Source organism: Rhinolophus hipposideros (assembly GCF_964194185.1).
Source record: "Rhinolophus hipposideros genome assembly, chromosome: 1".
In the NCBI taxonomy this organism is placed as follows: Eukaryota; Metazoa; Chordata; class Mammalia; order Chiroptera; family Rhinolophidae; genus Rhinolophus; species Rhinolophus hipposideros.
In genome coordinates, this window is record NC_138047.1 from 30,388,366 (window position 1) to 30,411,451 (window position 23,086).

General features: G+C 35.5%; 1 protein-coding gene across 4 annotated transcripts; it reads right to left on the bottom strand.

Annotated features, from left to right (window-relative positions):
* Positions 1–930: 930 nt before the first annotated feature.
* Positions 931–22,282, bottom strand: OCIAD1 (OCIA domain containing 1). Of its 4 annotated transcripts, XM_081050222.1 has the most exons (9): positions 22,025–22,282; positions 20,593–20,658; positions 20,102–20,182; positions 16,110–16,163; positions 10,041–10,088; positions 8,908–9,043; positions 8,043–8,218; positions 3,880–4,032; positions 931–1,433 (listed from the first exon to the last, which is right to left on the bottom strand). In XM_081050222.1, the coding sequence occupies exons 2-9, from the start codon at positions 20,651–20,653 to the stop codon at positions 1,396–1,398; spliced, it is 747 nt and encodes a 248-aa protein (XP_080906348.1). In that variant the 5' UTR covers positions 20,654–20,658; positions 22,025–22,282; the 3' UTR covers positions 931–1,395. The 4 variants fall into 4 exon arrangements, 3 of the variants coding, with proteins under 3 accessions (XP_080906348.1, XP_080906350.1, XP_080906349.1); XM_081050224.1 differs by lacking the exon at positions 3,880–4,032 and having other exon boundaries at positions 7,998–8,218; positions 22,025–22,244; XM_081050223.1 differs by lacking the exon at positions 3,880–4,032 and having other exon boundaries at positions 22,025–22,241.
* Between the last annotated feature and the right edge of the window lie 804 nt (positions 22,283–23,086).

A 23,086-nucleotide genomic window follows, 5' to 3' on the forward strand; every position in this document is an offset into this window, starting at 1 on the left:
TACTCACGCTTTACTCAAACGCCTCATCCATACCAGGACCTGATTAGATGAGCTCCTAGATTTTGATGGCTTGGAATCAGAGGTCCTGTGAGTTGACTATGCACGTGGGAGGGATGTGAATTACTGTGGCCAAATGGTGCACTAAAAAGAGTTGCAACACCTTCCATCCCACGTGTTTTTTTTTAAATGTCTAGTGGGAGTCTTATGTTCCTGCCCTTTGATAGGCAGGTTTGTGCAGAAATGATGCTACCAACTTCTGAGTCTAGGTCATCAACGAAGGGCAATGCAGCTTTTCACGTGCTTACTGAAACTCATGCCAGAACCCTAATCATGTAAACTGACTGCCGTGAGCACACTGCTGTGAGGAGCCCACACTAACTCATGGACACAACATGGTGAGGTCCTGAAACTAACTGGAGGAATGATGCCCTGGCCAGGACCCGCTGCTCTAGCTCCATTTCAGCTTCTTCCAGCCCCCAACTGCAAATAAAAGACCAAGAGACCAAATTACTCAGCTGAATCCTTAATTCCTGATCCACAGAAAAAGTGGGATAATAAATGACTAATGTTTTAAGCGACCAAATTTTGGGATAATTTGCAGCAATACGTAACTGAAACACTACGTTTCTGGCAAAAATGTCTACGAGTTAAGCAGAATTTAGATGAGACCACAATTTCATTTTCCAGGAGCAAACATTAGGTCAACAGTGAAGAAAGTATACCAAATTTTTATTCCCCTGAAATTTGCAGTTTTCAAACATGACCACTGCTTTTTTTAAGGCATTGAGCCATTTACTGTATGTTGATTAATCCATTTATCGTATCATTTTTAAATATTCAGAGATAGACTTTATTTCCTATCCCTACAAAACACCACTTATAATTGTCTTAAAAAGAGTGCAAACAATAAGAACATTAAATCAATGAAGATGCATGTTCCTTTATATTTTATTTACCAGAAACATTAAGAGAATACAGCGAACACTGGAGAAAAGCTTTTAAGTAATTTTTGATGTAAAGCTTAACATTTAAAACTATGCTTGCTCCCCCACCCACCCCAATTCAACATGCAGGTATCATGTACAGCATTACAATCTCTCAATAGTTTTATAGGAGAGTATCCTTGCCCTGCAACTTAAATTGCACAAACTGTATACAATCATGGTATAATACTATCATTCATATAGTTCCCCAAGGTGAATACATTCACACATTAACATTAAATTTTGTGTTTTTCAAACATCATTTTAATAAGCCAAACCACGAAAATCTAGGTACTAGTTTTTAAATGTGTTTATGAAGACTGCTGCTGAGCTCAAAGCATGCAGGTATTCATGACCACCTAGATGAAGATGGATATTGAAACTCCTTCTGTAGGTCCAATGATGCAATTTTTCACTCATCCCAAGCATCTCCATATTTGTTTACTTTGACTAGGAAAAAAGCACAAATAATTGATGATTCCAAAAGTGATAAGGCGGTATTTTAAGTTTGCTATGATGATGATGAAAAGTTATGTTTCTCTCTCATTTGAATGGACATGAGTCAATTTAAAAAGGGCTAACTAGACTTTAGTGAACTAGAGGTTAGACGCAAATACTAATGCACTATAGCAAGAAATTTACATAAATAGTTGATCCTCTTAACAACCTTATAAACACAACCCCCATTTTAAGGGTGAGGAAACAGATTAGTAACTTGCCCAAGGTACAAGCCTAATAAGTAGAACTACAATTTGAACACAGATCTGATTAGGTCCAAAGCCTTGGTGCCTTTACAACTTTTACCATACTACCTAAGTAAGTTTGGTATGAATTACAGCACACACAAAAAAATTACTGGGAAATTAAAGACACAGTGATAAAAAACTGATTTTTGTTTATCACAAAAATACAGTAATAGAAATGGTCAGGACTTTAGGTTCTGGTTCATTCAATCTTCTCTCCCATGAGCCGTACTACTAGTGCAAAGAGAAAACAGTTTCCAATATTCCTGCATTTTATATAAATTACATTTTGAAACATGCTCCTGACTTCTCTCCTCTTTCACCTTTTGGCCTCTCTTTTACATAGCCTTCATCTGTGACTTACAGAAGGCCCAAGTAGTCCTAACAATGTAAAGAAGCAGTTATCAGAGTATGGACTAGGACCCCTTACCCAAGACTCTTTCAAGGAATTCGTGAAGTCAAAACTATTTCATTATTTTACTAAGACTTATATACCCTTTTCCTTCATATTTTGCCTTTTCTCCTTGCTTTCATTCCCTCATTAGTACAAGATAGTTTTCTAGAGGCTACATGACGTGTGGTGACATCATCTCCCTGACAGCTAACCAAAAATGTGCTTACAGTTTTAAATTTCCTCAGTCTTAATTTTTAATTAGATAAATGTCATTCACACAAACTAAAGCTGAAAACTTCAAGTGACACTTCTTGACCCAATGAATCTACATTGTACTAATGTCAAATTTTCTGTCTGGATTCTAGAATAGAATATTGTAGAAAATCATTGAAACTAATTTGTAACTTTTTTTCTTTATATAAAGCACAAAAAAACAGCTTTCTTTTTACAAAGAAATTATTTCATATTACTGTGTCATATAACACAACTTTTAAGACTGCTTACAGTCAAAACCCACAAATGTCAAAATCTAGCAAATGCCAAAGTTCTACATTTTCTTTTCTTAACCTTTCCTATGGAAGACCCAAAGCAACACTCCATTTCTGATTTATCAAGTGTATGGTACTATGCTGTGCAAACACACAAAAGATTACAAAAATGAGAAAAATATTACTGTCTGCCCTCATGGAGCTTACAGTCTAAATCTTCAAATTAATTAGAACAAAGTACCAGTAAATCTTTACGTATTACAGTGTAATGGCCACTGAATGCATAAGGCTTACCCTAATTTTTTAATGACAAACATTAACAAGTAATACTGATTACAAATCCATTTTAAAGCTAGATTTTTTCACATCAATCATATGATAGATATTCTCCATCATTATGAAAACAAAATTCTAAATGCAGCAACTAACAATTAGAAATAAAACTGGCTCTAAAGAGTAATCATAAGAAATACTAAGAATTTTTATGTAGTTTTACATTCTTGTGGGATACAACTCTCAAGGAGGTACCGAGAATCTATTCCTTCCATTTTTAAAGTAGTAAATAGAAAACCTTAAACAAGGACACATCCTCTAAAATTCTATATTAAAATAGCTACAAACCCCTATTCACAATGCCCCCTTCCATTAGAGGTAAACTTCTGTGTCACAGAATTTACTTAATGTATAACTGCTTCGAATTGACTTAAACTGCGATTTTAAAATTTGTAATTAATTATAGAGCAAAAGTACTATTTGTAAAAAAGTCAAACTCCTCTTTTGGAAGTGTCCTAAAAGCTGGTTTGTAAAGTATATAATTCTTATTTCAATTTCACAAACATATAAGTGGCATTACAGCCCAATTATCAACCTTAAAGTCACCAGATCTGATTTTAGGAAATAAATGCATCATTAAAAAAATGGTAAGTTTCCAAGGTGACTTTTTATAAGGGAAAACTGTCACATCGGAAGTATACATTTTACACTGTATTACAAAAACTAGTCTTACTATCTTCAGTCACACTACTATTTAGACTTCGTTATTTTCCAACACAACATGGCCTTTGGAACGCCTTAAAAAGGAAGAAGTAAAAAAAAAAAAAAAAAAAAAAAAAAGGAAGAAGTGATAACTGTAAAATAGCTCTTCTTTTTAAAAAAATGTTACTTTGGTTAATTACTTGTGGAATTCAATCACGTTAGTATAATTAATGTTTTAAACTAATGCTGCAGTTTCCATTCCTAAAGAATAAAGTGGTTAGACTAAACTATCATACCTTCTTTTTTGGGCACTCTTTCCTGCATAGGCCTGACTGAGTGGTCAGTCTTATGTGCTAAAGTTACTTCATATGACTCTCTGTTCTTATTCCTTAATTCCTCATATGTAATATTTTTTCTTTTAGGACTTTCTTCAAAGTTGGGATCAGGTCCTAAAACAACAAACAGTTAATAAATGATAAAAGGATTTGAATAAATCCAAAACAACTAAATTTTATACATGCTCCTTACCTACAATAAAAAGTAAAGTGAAATAAAGGATCAAATTACCACCACCATTCCAAAAATACTATATTTTCCCCAAGGTATGAAAAACTAAAATCAACTTCCTCTTACACTTTAAACTTTTATTTCTAAAATTTAAAATTAACATAAAAAAATTACAAACTCACCATGGACAGAACAGATCTCATAATACATACCAGCACAATTTAGACTCATTAACATGTTAGAGTTTTATACTGGAAAGTCATTCAGTGTTTATATGAAGAAAAATATACTGACAACTGAAAAAAACTTGAAATAGTATACATTTTATTTAATATTTCCATAGCTAAATGTTCCTATAACCAGTCTATATGCAAACAACTCCAACTATTTAAAAAAAAATTATTTTATCATCTTTACATCTAAACAAAAATACTTGAAAATAGCTACTGAAAAGTATAAAACATAGCCTTTAATCATAGCGTGCATCATCTTCACTCAGGTCCAATGAACACAATACTGAGGCAGAAGAAGGTGGCAACTATAATTTCACCGGGGGAACCAGCATTTATTCTCTCTCTCCCAAAGAGAGTCAAGGTATGAATACATATTATCAAAGAGTCAAATACTCACATAAACATACATGATTACTCTTAATATTGGCTGACAAGGCCAAATATTGAACATACTTTATAAAATGTATAACCAGCAAAAAAGGTCATATAAAAATTTTAGAGAAATTAACTAATGTTAACATAACATCCAGTAAACAACTACTTAACTTACAATCTTACGCACCACTCCAAAAGTAGTGTTTTTCAAAGAGCTTTATACTAAGACATACAAATTGGGCGCATTATTTTAATTAACATAACATATTAATTAAAACAATTAAAAAATTTTTTTGTTAAATGGTACTATTTTGGAACTCAAAGGTACAGCCCAGTAAATACTCAGAATTTTTAAAGCAATATAACTATACATTAAATGCTTTCAACTATTATCTTTTATCTTAATTCAAAGTATATTGCTCTGACACAGAACATTTTAATTTCTCCTTATTAGTTCAAATCATTGTTAAAAAGTAAATTTTTCTTGCTAAAATAAAAAAATACAAAAAAAATATTGTAACCTTATATTGGGTTTAAAAAGCGCTTTTTATTTCACTAATAATGCGTAATTATTGGACTCGTTTCCTTTCACCACAAATGATATTTTTAAAATTCTGAAGGAGATACTGTGTACTACTAGATTAATAGTTAGAAACCCTAGGTTCTCATTTCTACTATGCTGACAATTAATGGATGTCCTTGGGCAAATTACTAAGCTTCTTTGAAATCTTGGTTTTGTCAATTGTGAAACAAGAAAGTTTAACTAAATAATCTATCTTTAAAGTTCCTTCCAGGTCTAATAGTTTTCCATTGTTCTGAAATTCTGCAACAAATAATGAAAACATAAATCAGGCAGAAAATTAGGGAGAAGTTTTTACACTTACAAAAGCCAAATGAAAATATCCTGCATTGTGTAGGGAGCATAATTTACTCCTTTGGGAAGGTTATTCAGAGCTGGAAGGAATGAGACAATGTAAAATAGCACTGATTTAAATCTAACTGTAATAAACTATGAAGGAGTACTTTCTACTTTGAATTTCTGGTAAGAGAAAGCAGAACTGAAGAGGACAAGTAGCTCTCCTTAAACAAAAAGGAGGCTACTGCTGGCCCATGTGGAGAGCAGTCAAAGAGCAAAAATCTTAACTTAGAGAATCGGGTGAGAAAGCAGAGCAGCGGATGGAAGGCCATATACTAAAATATGGGCCTTGCTGTAGTCTGGGCAGATACCAAAGGCACTTTTTTGTTTATTTGGTAAAGAAATTATATAACATGAAATGGAATCTGCTAATGCAAATGCATGAAAAGATGGAAGTCATTACAAAGGAAGAATTGGTGCACAGCTAGAACACAAGTAGAATGGATGTCAACTTGAGAGATGGGAAAATGGAGAGATGCAGTGAGAGACAAGAATAGCTGCCTTGGGAGATAAAATAACGACTTTAACCACTCTCTCTCATCTACCCACCTCCTTCCCTTTCTGACTATAGTTGACCCTTGAACAACACGGGTTTGGACCATGCCGGTCCACTTATAAGAGGGTTTGTGTTCAGTGGACCTGCGCAATTCAAACCTGCCTTGTTCAAGGGTCAGCTGTAATTGGATGTCTTTAGACCATCCAGAGAAAAGAAAACAGTTCAGAATTAACAGACGCCGAATAACTTTCAACCACTTAAGAATGTAAGTTATCTGTAACTTCCATTCTCTCCTGTCTCTTTTTTTCTGTAAAGTTAATAGTCACCCCCCTCACATTTGCTCTAAAGCAGTGCTGTCCAATATAATTTTCTGTAATGTGACAATGTTCTACATCTGCAGTCCTACAGAGTAGCCACTAGCACATGTGGCTACTGAGCAACTGAAATGCTGTCAAAGCAACTAAGGAATTACATTTTCAGTTTAATATTATTTTAAACAGCCATATATAGCCAGTGGCTATTTTATATCCCAACCTGTCTAAGAACTGTGTCATCTCGAACCTTACCTGATCTACAATCACCTTCTCCCTTTCCACTGTATGCCTTCCCTCCCTTTATCATATATACATATATATATGTAATATATATATGTATATATTATATATATATATATAGTCAAATGTCTCCCATCTTAAACAAAAGAAAAATCCAAATGTTCCTTTAACCTTGTTTGCTCTCCATAGTTTCTGACTTACAATTGATTCAAAGCAAGCATTTTCAAAAAATACTCTATAGGTCCACAATTCCTTATCCAAATCCTTGGAATCAGAAATGTTTCAAAAATTCAGACTTTCTGAGTTTAGAAAATTACAATATATAGCCCTTACATCATTTAATATTCATCCATTCAGAAGTTTAGAGCAGCAATTTCAATAAGCAAATACATTAATACTTCTACAATAAAACTTAGGAAAAATCATATTAAAATAAAGATTATAAATAAACACATCAAGTTTAGGTCAGGGTTTGAAATGAGTTCAGGTCAGACTTTATCACCGGTCCAATTATTAAAAAAACTTTGGTTTTCAAAGCTTTTTGGATTTTAGATAAGGAATTGCAACCTGCACTTTCTGTTTCTAATTCCTCACTTTTCACTGCAAACTAGACTATAGAAGAAAGGAAGGAAACTAACGTTTATTGAGAGCCTATTATTTGCCAGGCATTATCTCTGGCTATCTCATCTCATCTCAAAAGTTCTTTAAAAAAGGTATTCTCATCTCCATTCCGAGAGATCAAGAAACTAAAGGGATCACAAATTAGTTACTTGTCGAAAGTCACATAGCTAGTAAATGTCAACCATGATTTAAATTCGGGCCTTAATCCAAAGTTGATGTTCTTCACTTACATTATGTGATCTTCAAAGCTAGTATTTATACAAACTTCACAAAGCATTTTCACATGGATTTTCTCACTTGACAACAGTTCTGTAAGGCAGGTAATTATTATTTTTCTCACATTACAAAAAAGCTGAAAGCCTTTAAGACCAGTCTAACATATATAACCTTCTTAAAGCTTCCACGAGGCACAAATTAGCGTTTCTTTACTATTCCACTAAACTTGGTTAGTATTTTCAACTAATGGGACATACTAGTAATTTATCCTTAATTTCTGTATCTTCTAACAGACAGAGAGTTTCCCAGCGACAAGGACCAGCTCTTATTCATCTTCACTTCTTCCACACCTAGCAGAATGCCTGACACCTACAGGACCTCAAAAAACGTTGAATGAATGAAGAAACAAATGAACAAACATGCTGAGTTTAGGCTGATGGTGGAACATAGAGGTGATATCCATCAGAAAAGGTCATCAAATAAAATTTATACATACGTTGGACCATAAAATGCTGACATTCATTTCAAGAGAAGTTTCTACCTTGGGCAATATGATCAGTAATACCAGTAGGAGTAGATTCATTCATAGCAGCACTGAATGGAATTGGCTCATAACGAGGTAACACCTCTTTTTCCATGTTGTCTGCTGCTGGGGATGTCACAAAAGATGAACGATCACTCACATTTGAATCGTATTTTGACTTTTGTGAATAGTACCTATAAAAGAAAATCATACTATATAAGAAACATGAGTCATTGCCTATACTTATTTAAACGTATGAAAGGTATGAAACTAGTTATCTTATTTTCTAAAGAGATCATGTAAGTTTAACGTAGTTATTTAAATAGCAAAAAAAAGTCTGTTTCTTTCTGCCATAAAAAAATTAGCAGTCCATATAAACTCTATTGTGCTAAAGCAGATATAAGTCTAGCCCTCCTGGGGTTTACACTGCTTGCCATTTATGTTATGACAATTTACCTGTCAAATCTACTTAATTTCCTTATTACTGCCTATTCAAGTTCATTTATTTATACTTATACAATTTCTCTACTATTTGTAACAAAAGACAGATTAAAACAGTTGAAATTTGTTGAGCTGGGATTGATAAATATTTGGGAATTCAAAAGAAAAGCCCAAAATATAGCTAACCAAAGGTGTTTGCCAAATTAAAATCCTTTATTCTGGAATATGCACTCCCAATGGGATGCGACTGTATTTAAAACAAAGGCAGTCAAATCTCACTCCTCCTTTTTAAAACAAAATTAGCTTTAGCTTGCAACAAAGTGGCAAGTTTCCAATGGTCCCTCAGTTAGGCAATGTTTCATGGCCTGAATTATGGCAATATCCAGTTACAATTTTTTAGCTAAAATTAAAAAAACGTTATAAAGGTCAGAATCTGGCATACCCAGGTGGTGAAGATCGTCGTGCCTGTCCCGATCGTAAAGCTTCTCCAAGAGGGGAATTTTCAAGATTCTTGAATTTCTCTTGGCAAGTTTTCACATAAGAAAGCTTTCCAGCAAAGTATCCCATGATACAAGCAACTTATTTGTAAAAACAAACAGAGTGTGACTCAATGTGTGTGCCTTTTTAGGCACTTTTCTACAAGAACATTTAAAAAAAATGTGATCCTAATTATGTCTTTGGTGTGGAAAGACTAATATTTCCTGAAATAATGTAAAAGCATCACATTAAATCAGATTCAGAGTTCCCAGATTCAGTGGATTATAATTCACTTTCACAAAATCAAACAACCCAAAATAAAGTTGCTGTAAGATAAAATAAATTCTATTTTACTAATTACTTTATTAATATAGATAGGAAAGATATGGTAAAGGTATAATGGAATAAGGAATCAAAACATCAGAGCTCTAGTCTAGTCACAGGGATTTGGGCCATTTCTTTTCCTGTAAAATAGGGATCATACCATTTGCCCAGATAATTTCTTAAGATTATTTTTAAAATCAGGTGCAATATATCTCTTACAATAATGAATCATGAAATGTTACCTAAATCTGGCTATTGTTGCATCAAATGTCTGTTTCCAATACAAAAGAGAGCCTATGCTGGTATTTATCATTAAAAACCTCAGGTATTTTTTAGAGCAATTTAGCTTCTTTTCTATTACCATATCACAAAATGTAAATAAGTTTTGCACTTAAATGTAAGTTATGCTTATTTACATTTTTAATGTAAATTAAATACTTCTTTTTAAAATTAGGCTTAATTTTAAAATACACTGTTTTGATTAATCAGAATCTGAGTTCTTTCCTCATAGACAGATGCAGAGGATTTATTTTCAAATACTCTATCTTTACAAAACAATTTAAAATTAATACTCTATTATAAAAAAATTCCTCTTTGAAGTAACTCATGATTTTTAATGTGAACAATAAAAAGCTCTACTAGTCCATTTAATGAAAAGCTTAAACTGATTTATTAAAGCAAATAATCAAGTAACTGCTATGAGTAAAACAAAATATTTGATAAAAACACTATTTTACTTAGACAAAAGCTAAGGAAACTAGTAGTCATACTTACATATGAGTTTAGGGATGGAACCATATTTGGGATGACTTGAAAGAATTCCTAAAGATAAAAAGAGTAAATATTTCTGAGTTAATACTGTTAAAGGAAGACACATTCACATAATTAAGATGTTACATCTTTTATTACGATAAAATAGGCTTGTGCCAAGTTTATGCTAAGAGTATATAAGAAAATGACACAGAAATTATGGTAAAAAATGCAAAGGAACTATTTCTACTAGTTACTACGTGATCTCTAGTGTGAGACAAAAGTGGGAAGTTTAGCAATGCAATATAAAGTAAGACATATCTATTTCTCAGCAGCTTTGTACAACCCACAATAAATAAGGAAAAATCAGTGTAGGCTCTCTTGAAATACTACCTAACAACATTAGCTCTAGAACCTAAGCCATTTAAAGAGAGAACCAAGTAAATTCAGTATTAACAGAAACATGAAGGAAATCAAAAACTCCACAATTTATTAGACTAGGTGAATTTAGCAAGATCACTTGATACATACAAGACCAATATACCAAAAAAAAATTTCTTTATATCTCGAACAAACAAAAAAAACAACCCATATTTTGGAAGATACAATTACAGCCCCAAAAAAAGAAAAAAAAAATCAGACTCAGGAGTAATCTAATGAAAAATATCAAAGATCTCTACATTGAAAACTACAAAACTTACTGGAGAAATGAAAACTAAAATGGAGAAATATACCATGTTCACAAACCGAAAGACTAAATATCATAAAGATGGCAATGCTTCAGAAATTCATCTATAAATTCAACGCAATGCTAATTAAAATCAAAGAAAAGTTTTCCCCAAAACTGGAAAGTTTATTCTAAAAATCATGTGGAAACACAAAGGGACAAGAATAAGCAAGGCAATATTGAAGAACAAAATTGGAGAACTACCAACAGATATCAAGATCTATGACTACAGTAATTAAGACAGTCTCTTATAAGAATAAACTGACCAAACCAAAAGAGAGTCCAGAAACAGACCCATATATGCCATCACTTGATTTATAACAAAAGCAACACTGCACTGCAGTGAACAGAGTTCTTTCAAAATGTAATTCTGGGTCAACCACATATCCACAAGGGGGAAAAATGTAGATTGATCCTACCTCATACAATATTCCAAAACAATTCCAGATGACTTCAAAATTTAAGTATTAAAGATAAAATAAAGCTTATAGAAGAAAGCATGAACTTCTTCATGATCTTGTAATAGACAAAGATCTTAAACAGACTACAAGAAGCACTCATCATAAGGAGAGATCTGATAAATTGAACTCGATATTACATTAAGAACTACAGTTAATCAAAGAAAAAAATTAATGTGTGTGTATGACAAAAGACTCATTTCCAGAATACATAGAGAACTCTCACAAAACCAATAGGAAAAAGACAATTCAGTGGAAAAATGGACAACAGACTTAAATAGATACTTCATAAAGCAGGGTATGTCCAAAAGGGATACAGACAAAAGAAATGACCCTTAACAATCCTTAGATATCAGATGAAAACTAAAACTACAATGCAATCAGTATCCCTGTCGCCATAATGGCTAAAGTACGAAGACAATGAAAACACCAAGTGTTGGTGATCTGATACAAATAGAATTCTCCTAATAAATTGGCAGTAGGAGTGTAAATTGGTCCAGTTTGGTAGTATCTACAAAACGTATACATAATCTATGACCCAGCAAAATGTCTACCAACAGACACTGTATTCATGGCTGAACTATTTGTAATAGTCAAAACTGGAAACTACTCAATTGCCTATGTAACAAGACGATGGATAAACACTGCTGTGGTAGTCACACAGCGGAAAACTAGATGGCAATGAGAGTATGTAACCTGCAACTACATGCAACAACATGGATGAATCTAGTGATGTGCTGGTAAACCAGCTCTCCAAATAAAAAGCCCTGATTTGTAATGTTGGTTGATTTCTGAGGAGCAAATACATGGACCATGTATGGTTTAAAAACCAGCTTGCCAAGTTCTTGAAAATTTAAAAATCAGCTCTCTGAAGCCAGTACAAGCCAGTTCCAGCATACCACTGGGTGAATTTCACAAATATTGAAAGAATGTATAAGAATAAATAGTTGCCTGATTTAATGCATACAAAGTATAAAAATAGAATTCTTTAATGCTGTTAGCCTCAGTTCCTTCATTTACACAAACCAGATGAGAAATGGAGGATGGTAATATCTACATTTATGTAAGTTTTTCCTTCATTCTGTCACCAAATAGTTATAGACCACTTACAACAAACATACAGGCACTACAAACTACCATGTTTCCCCGAAAATAAGACCTAACCGGACCATCAGTTCTAATGTGTCTTTCGGAACAAAAATTAATATAAGACCTGGTATAAGGCCGGATCTTATGTTAATTATTGCTCCAAAAGACACATTAGAACTGATGGGTCCAGCTAGGTCTTAATTTCGGGGAAACACTGTAGGAAGTACAGATATATAATGGTAAATAAGATACTCTCTTTACCCTTATAGTTTCCAATCCAGAGAGGTGAAGACAAAAATAGTGTGTTGGTTGCTATCCATTCACTCTAATATTTGATTATCAACGTGTACTATGCTCTGACAGATGACAGAGATAGTCCATTTTCTAAGAGGAAGTAGCAAGAATGGTGGCAAACAGACTTGCTGAAGGCTAAGGCAATCCTACTAGCAGATGGTTGCTCTATAGTGGCCAGGCAGAAAAAGGTACAGTATAGTATACAAAGAATATTTAGGAACCGGACTAGCATGGGCATTTATTGGACAGGCAGGTAAGGGACAGAGTGAAGGATAACACCTCAGTTTCATGGCTGGATAGTGATGTCATTCAGATATGGAGAAAACAAGAGAATTTGGTTTTGGGGGAAATGAATTCAGTTTGGGATGAAACGAGTTCAGTTTGAGGAGCCTGTAGGGAAGGCGACCTACGTGGAAATGCACAGAACATGGTTCTGAAGCAGATGTCTAAGCTAGAGATAATCCTGGGGATTTAGAGCAACAAATGGTTTCTGAAGCCCAGAGTATTGCTAGGAAATAGTATATAGATTGAAAACTGAAAGAGCAGAACTCTGAAGAAAAACACAAGTGGAAGAAGAAAACCCACACTAGAATATAAGCACCAAGAGGTCATGAATTTATGTCTTATAATGCTATTTCCAAAAACTGTACGGTACATATCACTCAAAAAATGTGAAAAAGGAGGGAGTTGCTTGAGGTATGAGAAAAATTAGAAGTACGTGCTATTGTAGAAGTCAAGGCAAGAGAATGTTTCAAGGAGGACTGGTTAAAGTTGTGTAACAGTCAAGAACAAAAATTGTCCACCGAATTTAAGCAACAGGAGGTTGTGGTGATAACTTTTTAAAAACTTTTGGTAAATGTTAGAATACATCCATAATCTGTGACACAGACTGCAATGGGTTAAAGTAGTACAAAGTGAAGTGCTCATTCTTGAAGTCTGGCTTCAGATGCAGGACAGCTGGGAGCAGCTGGAAAGGGATATAAGGGAAGATTTTTTTCTGTTTTATATTCTCAAGTGAGAACAGACCTGAGCACATTTAAATGTTTTGATAAAAAAGGATCAAGTAGAGAAAGAGCAACTAAGACTATGCTGAATATGACATACTGTGGATGAAAGCATATACAAAATTTTAGGCTTTTTGATTAAATGCAAAATGTCTTGGTGGATTCTGAATTCCTTTTTCTACAGTCTCTCTCCCTCCCCCTTTTTTTGAGATACTTTATTTGAATAACCCACCCAAAAATATAAGACCCGAATAAAATTTCAACAAAAGACCATAATTCTGGGAAATAGTTACATGAGTTATATATCATCCAATGCTACTTTTTGTATTTTATTTTAAAGTATCAAAATCCCAATAAAAAACAACTCTGACAAAGTTAAAAAGATGACATGTGACATGCTCAATAGAAAATAGTATTATTCTATGAATTAGGTTAAATCGTTTTCAACAATTTTATGTTCTCTAAAAAATAGAACACTAAATTCCACTATAAGGTTCCAGGGTCAGTCATGGACAATTACAGATGATGTTGGAACAATGTTGTTGTTCATGTGTTAAGACTTTTGTAAATGAAATCATACAGGTATAAATTGCCATTGGTAACAAGTAAAATAATCACCAAATGGTGACTACGAATTCAGGAGGATTCTGGCTACAAGAATAATTTGCCTCCTCAGTAATAGATCCTAGTATTTTTAGGAGGCTTCACCTTATATATATGATAATAGTTCTACAAGGATATAACTATAACTTGAAAAAGGGAATTACTCTGTGATTCAGTTATGTGTAGGAGCAAGGTATTCCCAAGCTAGGAAAAAAAAAAGACCCAAAACAAACAAACAAAAACAAAACCAGCAGTGATTTTTATTGTTGAAGATACAAAGTCTGTCTAAATGAGTATGTGCAATCTCATTCTCCCACTGTGACTGCTTCTAACTTCAGGCCCTCTAAGTCTCCTATTCTACCTAAGCCCCAAAGATCCAAGTTTACTTTCTCTGTAACCTAATCAGAATTACCATTTCTCCTGGTTCTACCTGAGCTAGTCAATGGACTTTTCATTCTTCCCTGCATGATTTTGCCAGTCTAGCCATATCAATCTTCTGACTGTCCCTCCCAATAATCATGCTTATTATTTTGATAATCAGATCCCTCTTTCCTTTTGATACTCTTCCTTCTCACCCAAATCCTGTCTATCTTCAAAATCCACTTCTGTCAAAAAACTTTCTTTGATCGTAGCAGCTCTGCAGAAATATTTCTTTGAAGACCTATAGCTCTTGAAGTCTCCACTACACAACTTAGTAGTTTATTAAATATTTAATTATATTCTCAATTTGCTTCACATTGTGTTCAGTTTGTTCAGATGAATTACTAGCAGCTCTTAAATTTGTTTTGTAAAATCCCCTCATGCCTAGCTCCAATCATTATTAAATGACTGGATTAAGATAGATAAAATGGGCAGTACAATAAGACACTGTAATTTCTCCGTTCATAACTCCCTGTGCCAGTTTTTCCTTAAAAGCAATGTGATAAAAATGTTGTTTCACACTATAGAAACAATCTTAGTATATCAAACAACTTAGTCCTAAAGCACTTAAGTGAACATGTATATTGTTTCCATTTTTAAGATTTCTATCATGGTAGCACTTTGTAATGAAGTTCTTGGGAATACTTTAAATAAACAAAATTTGAACTCCCCAAATCCTCCCATTTCCCTCCTAAACTACTTTCTCAACTAGTTGTGTCAATACTATCTAAGTACTACATACTGCTAATGTGAAATACTGCTAATGTGAAAAGGCTAAAATTTCCTATCACAGTCATGTTTTAGGAGCTAGCTAAGAGAACAGGGTTTTAAAATATGTGGAGGCCATCCTAGGACATCTTCTCATTGCAAGGAAATAGTTCACAGAATAAATGCAATGTGCATTTAATTTTAAGATGCAGAGATAATTTTAAGATACATTTAATACTTACTCTAAACTCAATTCCACACATGGAATATACTGTACTATTTAAAACAACAGAATTTGGGACAAGAAAATGCCCCCTCCCCCCATTATTGTAAGATGAAGCTAGTTTAGGGAGCCATTCATCTTTAAACCAGTGCATAAGGGTAACCAGGAGTTTGTTAAAAGAATTCCTGGGCCCAGTGAGAGTGTGGGATGGGTCCAGGAATGTGCATTTCAAACCTGCTGCTAGGTAACAGTGAGGTAGATGGCCTCTCTAGGCCAGGTTTGTCTCTCTAACCCCAGTAAACCATCCACAGGTTTTTACTTTTTTACTCTTACAGACTCTTAGTGTTGCTACAGAGCAAGAGGACATCAAATTCTCAAATCAAGATATTTGTGTCAGTCCATGAAGATGTAAGTCTTCTGATGGTGTAGAAATTCATCAATGATGTTTAATATGATACATTATCATGATATAACACATTATCATATTTACTTTATCTAAAACTCAGGAAAAGAACATAAAAACATAACATCCAAAATGCGAAATAAATTCAAATTTTAAGTATTTACCTTTACTAATTAATCCTTGAGTGATCAACATACTTGTTGCAGCCAAAGGCACAGCTACAGGAGAAAAAAGAACTTGTCAACATCAACAAAAGATTTTGTCTGAGTTCATTAGGACAGAAAAATGTATACCAATAAAACCATCCAGGAAGTATGTCGCACAATTAAGATCTTTAAAAGAGAGTTTTCCATTTTTAAAAGCTGTACTGTCTAGTCAGTGGAAATACAAAAGAAACATTTTAAATTTAAGAAAACATTACAAAATATTAAACAATACAATTCAAGAAGACCTGCTTGCAAAAGTTATTGGCTGATGTCTGGAAACTTGACTAGTAAACAGTTCCCAAAACTGATATAAAACTTTATCCAAATAAGTGGCTCACTGTCCCTAAATGGCTTCTACAAATAGTTTATGCTGAACACCTGCTTTCCTTCTGATTCTGGAATTTTGGGACCTGCTAGGCTGAGAATACCTATATAACCAGCCCCCAATAAAAATTTCAGGTACTGAGTCTCTAATGAGATCCCTTCCTAGGTAACACCTCACAGGTGTTACTACAACTAACTAGTAGCTGGAGACATTTAGCACATTTGTGTCTCCTCCTCTGCCCTCCCCTGGAAGATGACTCTTGGAAGCTTTTGCCTAGTCTCCTCCGGACTTCACCCCATACTCCTTTTCGCTTTACTCATTTTGCTTGGTATCCTTTCCGCTGTAAATTGTTTTAAATTTAATAGTTACATGTGGCTGCCACATTGGATAGTGCAGTTCCAGACCAGACGTTGGGAAATGTCCTGTAAAGAGCAAGAAGGTAAACATTTCAAGTTTTCATGGGTCAGTCTGTGTTCCAACTATTCAAATGCCATTTTAAAGCAAAAGAACTGAGACAATACATAAACAAATGAACATAGCTGCGTTCCAATACAATTTTATTTATGGCTGCAAAATTAAAAATTTAGGCATCTTAGGCACAGTGAGCCACTTATCACTCAGGGAAAGTTTTGTATCAATCAGCATAGGGAACTGTTTATCAGTAAGTTTAACATATAACAAAATATATTCTTTTAATTTGTTTCCATTTAAAACCATTTGAAAATGTGAAAACCAAATTTAACCCTTAGGCTGTAGTTTGCTCAACCCTGGTCTAGACTACATATGGGCAATTTAAGAATGAAAGTAATTAAGACATTATTAGATTTCATGATTAAAGTCTGTAACTTTGGAATAGGTCATTAGTTTTGCCATCAGAAACAATCTGCAGAAACCCTAAGGTTTGAATCCTCACTCTACTACTTACTAACAAATTTTACCTATCTGGAAAAATAGTTTCTGTATTGTTGGTTAGAGTGCCTTAATGTATTATTATCCAAGGTTTTTCAAAGGACAATTCCCTTTTGATTACAGCATCAGTACAATTTGCAACCATTTTTCTCCTTCAACTTGGTTCAAGGATTGCAACATGAAGAAATATATAAAGATAAAACAATGAGTTAGTGATGAGTTAGTTGGCCATCTCTCCAATGGATTATGCTTTCCCTATTTCACTTTCTTCTTAGACGAAGATGGTACAATGCAAAGAGTAACAGTCTGGTTATGGAGATTGTAGTACTATTAAGTTGGTGAAAAAGTACCGTGTTTCCCCAAAAAATAAGACCTAGCCGGACAATCAGCTCTAATGCGTCTTTTGGAGCAAAAATTAATATTAGACCTGGTATATTATATTAATTATATTATACCAGGTCTTATATTACATCACACAAGACCCGGTCTTATATTCCAGTAAAGTAAGACCGGGTCTTATATTAATTTTTGCTCCAAAAGACGCAGTAGAGCTGATTGTCCGGCTAGGTCTTATTTTCCGCAAAACACGGTAATTGCGGTTTAAAAGGTTAAATTGCAAAAACCGCAATTACTTTTGCACCAACCTAATAGTTATGATATTCATCACTATGTCTTCTCATAAATCTCTTCTTTTCATGCTATAAAGATTAATAGATTAGAAGTAAGGTCTCTTTCCAACTCATGTATTCCGCCACAGGAAAAGGGAATGGTAAAATTGAAAGGGACTTCAGAGCTTAGTGTCTAGTCTTCATCCTAATCAGAGTAAATTGATATCCAGAAAGGACAAGTCATTTGCTCAAAGCAATAGCGACAGTTAGTTTGTGGAAGAGCTTAGATCAAAACCCAAGTCTCCTGACTCTCATGTCTGTGGCCTTTTCCACTATACCATGAGTACCATTTCAGAGACTGTTAAATGTTTTAGGCAAACTGCTGACACTGCTGTCCAAAAACTATTTTGTGTTATGACCATGGTCCCAACCACATCCAATACCAGGACCCCTAAAAATCTTTTAACTCTTCTTCACTGACAATAGCACAGTGCTATTCTAAATTACAATTGTTTTCAATTGAAATTGTTATTTCATTAATCACAACAGCACCAACAGCCATTTAATAAAAGGTAGCTTAACATTTATATAATAAATTAAATTGAATTAATCCCCATAAACAATTCAATCAGATGGGTTATTATCCCCATATTACAGATAAGGAAACCGAGGCAAACACAGACATCAGGATCTTGCCTGAAATCTCACAATACGTGTGGAGCTGGGATTTGAATCCAGACAGTCAGGCCTATGCTCTTATCTTTCATTATACTTACTCACTTGAAAACCAGGAGTACACATGTATAAAATATCATTCTCAAAGATCTATAAATAATGCGTGAAAACTACTATGAATTCATATACCTACCTTTTCAGTAATTCCAAAGGTTGAGAACTGTAACATATAATACACACTAAACTGACCTCTCTTGTGTACATTCTTTCATTAGCTGTACGTTTGGCACAGATACAAATGGTGTTGTCAGTGCATAGGGTCACAATTATAAATAAATGCAAATAACATGCCTTCATAATTATGCTTTAAGATTAACAGAAAGGAGATCAGAGTAGAAATAAAGTCACCTTAAGGAAAAAAATAGTCCCTAGATCAGTAAGTCTAATTTTAAACCAAGATGAAGATAGCATTTAACAAACTTAAAAATGTGTAAAAATTACCTTAGTAAGTACTTTTTCCACACATTCCTACTTTCATCGCAACCTTTGTAAATCAATAGACACAAAACTCTCCATAGAAATATGGATTCCATTATTCTTATTAAATACATGTAAACATCACAAATACATAGACTATCCTTATTTGAAGAAACAAATGGAAAGTAAAAAATTTTCTAATGCACGATTACTAGTCTGTCTCCTTATAATTATATGTTGAAAGTATAAATACCAGGCTGACTGATGAAAATGTACATCCTCTTTAATTACCTAAGTCACCCCATCCTTTAAAAATTCCATCCTGCTTTTTTGTTAGAATTACCTTATCTGTAAGGACTGCAATGACCAAGTGAAGGAACACGAAGGGTTCTGTTCAAAAGTAAGATAATGTTTTATGTTTCTTTCAATAGTTCCTGTATTTAAAACAATAAAATCTTCATGTATAAGGTCTCTAGTCAGAATCAAAAGCTGGTAGTGTAATAGCATTTCAGTATGATAAGTGGGAAGTAATCAATTTTTATCATGTAGTGATTAAAAGTTGAGTTCAAATCATGAGCTTCTGTTTCAGACAGACCTGGCTTCAAGTCAAGACATCATGACTTAACAGCTGTGTAACATTAGGTAACTCATTTCACATCTCTAAACCTCAATTTCTTCATCTGTAAAGTGAAAGTAATAGTTATCAACATTAGGTTTTTTAAAATATATAATCCATGTACACTCAGTAAATGCTATTACTGTTACCAACAAAAATACATCTGTCTTGAAAAAGTTCTAGAAATTTATTACTTTAAAATGTGTACAATTCTATTTCCTTAATAACCTCTTTTAGTAATAAACACACTATGCCAAAAGTGTGCCAATTTTTCTATACGAAGTCATTAAAATATCAGGTACTAAAGGTCAAATTTTGTTGATTAGAAAATGTAACTTACATCTGAACCAGAAGCTTTCATCATTGCATTCTGCGAAGACCCTTCTTTCTTCCTCTGTTGGAATGTAATCAGCCCCTATGTCTTTTTACCAAGGAAAATCGACAAACATTAAAACACCTATGGAACAACTAAGTCTAAAAAATTACCTTATTTTTATACATTAACAAAACACTCATTTTTTAAATGAACTTATGAAACAACTGGCTTGAAAACTTTAAACTTTGACTTCAAACAGAAGTCAATGTTACTATCTGCTAGTTAGAACTGACTACATAATGTGCTATGTCCAGTGCAAAATGGAATACTTGGGACCTCTTGTTCAAATTAAGAATTTCAAGATGGCAACAGATCATTAACGAAGTGTGGGTCCCTATGTGACTGCACAGGTCACACCCATGAAGTCAGCCCAGCTGCTATACTGTTCCTCATGGGAGTAAAAATTTCTCTACAGAGAACGTGCTTCTAATTATAAATACGTAATTGATAGTTACGAGGAATTGGTCTTGGAACTTCGTCTGCATTCCGCTCTCGAAAATCAGCCCTCCCATTCATCTTTCCTGCATCAAAAACATTTACAGTTAGCATCGGAAATAATTATGAAATAGGTCGAAGTCAGGATATGGTATAGCAAAATTACTAGCCTACATGGCAATCAATCAACTAGTATTTACTAAACACTATGTCTGAAATACTTGACATACCTAATAGTTACCTAAATAAAAGTCACAGACCTATTAACTAATTTGGAAATGACTAGTCATCTTAGGTCCCTTAACTGAAAAAAAAATAAAATAGATGCTTTATAAGTACAGTATTTATCAACTGATTCTATTGTTATTAAAAGGACATCAATAAAACAAGGCAGTTTTCCTCCTATCGCTACTTTATTTCACATTATCCTATGTTTGGATCCTTTCAAACATATATGCCCAATGATTATTAATTCCCCCAAATAAAGGAGGAAAAATCTCAAAGTCATTCCATTAGAAAAAAATAATCATCAGGAAACACCTCTCCCACAAAACACCACTCTCCAAAAATGGAATAACAGAGACGTCATGTCCTTTTCCCAGTGGTCTAAAGCTAGCAGCAAATTATGGATCCTCCAAACTTTCCTCCCTCCCCAAATGAACACTTAAGAGAAATAGGACGCGCAAAACATGCACAGCATTTCAAGAACATACACCTTTATTATTGTTTGTAACCCATGCCTCGTGACTTAAGAGACCAACAGATTATTGTGTATTTTACAGAATATTCACATAGCACCATGATTATTCCCAATTTACACGTAAACGGTTAATGGCCTACACGAAGAGGATAGCAATTTGGGCCCTCCCATGATTCACGTATTTATGAAGCCATCATCGGGGGCCTACGACATGCCAATTCCTTAGCTAAGAAAAAGGAACAAAAGGGTGAGATGAATTCATGGATGACGGAGCACGCTTAACTGAACTACTTAAATCCTAAGACAGCCGTAAAAGGAGAAATGAAACCCTTTTATTTCCCAAACAGCATCCTACGTAGAAACCCTAGAAAGAGACTATCGAGGCCGACACGGCCCCTTTGGACAGGATCATTTGAATCTCTTAAATCCCAAAGAAAACAACGGAATTGAAGCCCCGTCGTCCAGCCACCGTCGATTCTCGCACTCCATCCCCCATCTATTATGGCTGCATATCCAGCTGCAACTCCCACAGACGCACCGTCACCAAGAACGTGTCCCCTCCACACACCCCAGAACCACTCCGTCTCTTCCCCCGGTCACCGAAACGCGGGAGCCCGAGACCCACAGCGCGATCGGTCCAGCCTCGCAGGCGGGAAAATGGCGGAAGGTGCAAGGTAGCAGCTGGAAGCGCTGAGGCGGTTGAGTGGGTAGGTGGGGGGGCGGCACCGGGCTCTCAGCCTCAGCTCACCCACCTCGGACCACAGCGACAGGCGATGGCGCGGCGAACCCGGGCGATCAGGGGCAGAAGGCTCGGAGGGAACCTAAGAGGAGTCAGGAAGGAGGAAAAGCGCGGGGAAATCGGGAGGCGAGTGGCACCACAGCAGAGGTAGCGGTGAGGTGCAGACAGCGACTCCGCAGCCCAGAAATCACCCCGAGACGGGCACAAAATGACCGCAATCCGGAAGCACTAGCGACCTACGGACGGAAATGACGTCAGCTCTCTCTGCGGTGTCGTAAAGCGAGTAGTCTCGGAGCGGACGGCGGCGCCGGCGTCTCTCTGCGCCTGCGTCTCTCTGCACCGCCCACTGCGCGAGCCTCTGGCCTGCACCCCCCCCTCCCCAGGCCGCGGCGCTCACGAGCTGCACTGCGGCTGCGCTGGCCTCCGCCGCCGGGGAGCCCGCCCCGCCCCCTCCCCGGGAAACGGGGGGAGGCTTGGCTGGAGGCTGTCGTGACGCACCGCTCTGATCTTCTAGTGACCGCCTGACCGGAAAGTTCTGGAACCCCGCCCCCTTGTATCTCTTTGTTGAAAATGACCGATTTTTCTTAGACGTCGCTGTAGGCTTTGCATAACTCATTCCGTTCCTCGAGCCTCCAGGCTAAGGAGTAGGAAGTAGTAATTAGCAAGCCAGCGCACCTGGCGGCGTGCCAGACTGGTTTTGAGTCAGGCTTCTGACCCTCAGGCATGCTGGGTTACCTCTCTGAGCCTCAGGTGTGTCTCATCTGCAACATGGAAGGAACACCTACCTCATAGGTGGTTAGGATGGAAGCAACACACCTGCAAAGAGGCTTAAGCACGCAAAGGTTCTCTGTTGGAAGAGTTTATATTGGAATGCGGGGCCGGTGACTTCTGTGCACCCGAGACCGAGCCGCCACACCCCCAGCCCCCATTCGATCACTTCCTCACCGCACAGACTGCCTGCCTGCTGTGAGCCAGGTACTGAAAGCTACTCGGGGATTTGACGGCGAACAATCATCCCTCCCCCTTTGCTTCATCAACTAAAACCCTCGCGTCTCTCTGAGACCCTCTGCCTCTG

Coding starts and splice junctions, on each gene's coding strand:
- OCIAD1 (XM_081050222.1), bottom strand. CDS start 20,653: ATGAATGGGAGGGCTGATTTTCGAGAGCGGAATGCAGACGAAGTTCCA. Junction 10,089..16,109: donor TCAAGGATTAATTAGTAAAG/GTAAATACTTAA, acceptor TTTTATCTTTAG/GAATTCTTTCAAGTCATCCC. Junction 8,219..8,907: donor CGACGATCTTCACCACCTGG/GTATGCCAGATT, acceptor TTTCTTTTATAG/GTACTATTCACAAAAGTCAA.